Here is a 1072-nt window from a genome sequence, read left to right as displayed (position 1 = left end):
AACATTTGGATCCTTTCAAGAGTGTATATTTTAGACGATATTTCTAATGAATGCCCTGCTATTACTACTCCTACTACTACTACTACTACTACTACTACTACTACTATTCATCCTGAACGCGTGCGTACTTCCCCACTTATCAAATATTACTGTAAAGGTCCTGAATGTAAATAAATATATATATATGTATTTTCTATTTTGTAGCGAATATTTGATCTTCAATTATTTTTGGATTTATTACGTCGTTGTTTTTTTAAATAAAATCACGTTTCTTGTGCATGCAATTACACTGCGATGAGTTTGTTTTGTGTGAGCGTTTTTGAAATAATTATGTTATGTTTATGTTATGTTATGTTATGTTATGTTATGTTTTTTGGAAAACTTGATTTTTAAATATTTTTTCTAATGATTATTTACTAATGCAATTTAGCAGTGTTTAATAATTGTCTATTGGAATGCTAATGCTATTTATAATATTTAGCATTTACAGATAAATCCGATTATAAATGTCACAATCGAATAAATAGCGAGGATGCAAGACGAAATAGAGATTTCAACAGTGAATTCCGTTCACGTAATAGTGGATTTGACGAAACGTGGAAGCGAAGCGGACATGGAGTGAGTTTTACCTTATCAAAAAATATTTTATCTGCTTTGTGTGATATTACCTTTTATCAGCTGAATATTATTATTCATTATACTCAGTAGGGCAGCTTAATTTGATTAATATTTCAAATTTTATTGCATGTCAGAAATTATTTATTATATACTTTTAGAATCATTACGAAAATTATCGTTCTTCACATATAAATAATAGTGGAGAAAGTTCAAGAAATCGTTGGCGAACGGAAAGAAGTGAGAATGTATTTCGTGATCGTGATGATTATCGTGGAGACTACGGTGAACCAAATCGCAATCACAGTCGTGCTCGTTCCCCTCGTCACAGAAGTGTCAGCGGTGGTCGACCACTTCCATATAGTGGACCATCCTATGATGAAAGCACATCATTCGATAGGAGAGATTCTGGGTACCGCGAATATTCGTATAACCCATCAAGACGTAGCATATGAAT

At 32.3% G+C, this 1072-nt stretch overlaps 1 protein-coding gene across 1 annotated transcript; it reads left to right on the top strand.

Annotated features, from left to right (window-relative positions):
* Positions 1–490: 490 nt before the first annotated feature.
* Positions 491–1070, top strand: Tsp_14730 (conserved hypothetical protein; the record flags this gene model as incomplete). The annotated part of the gene is made up of 2 exons (XM_003368114.1): positions 491–618; positions 777–1070. Coding segments are annotated over 2 exons (422 nt in total), but the record flags the coding sequence as incomplete, so codon positions are not given.
* Positions 1071–1072: the final 2 nt, after the last annotated feature.

This window comes from Trichinella spiralis (assembly GCF_000181795.1).
Source record: "Trichinella spiralis strain ISS 195 chromosome Unknown Scfld3073, whole genome shotgun sequence".
Taxonomy (NCBI): domain Eukaryota; kingdom Metazoa; phylum Nematoda; class Enoplea; order Trichinellida; family Trichinellidae; genus Trichinella; species Trichinella spiralis.
This window is presented reverse-complemented; position numbering and strand designations above follow the sequence as displayed.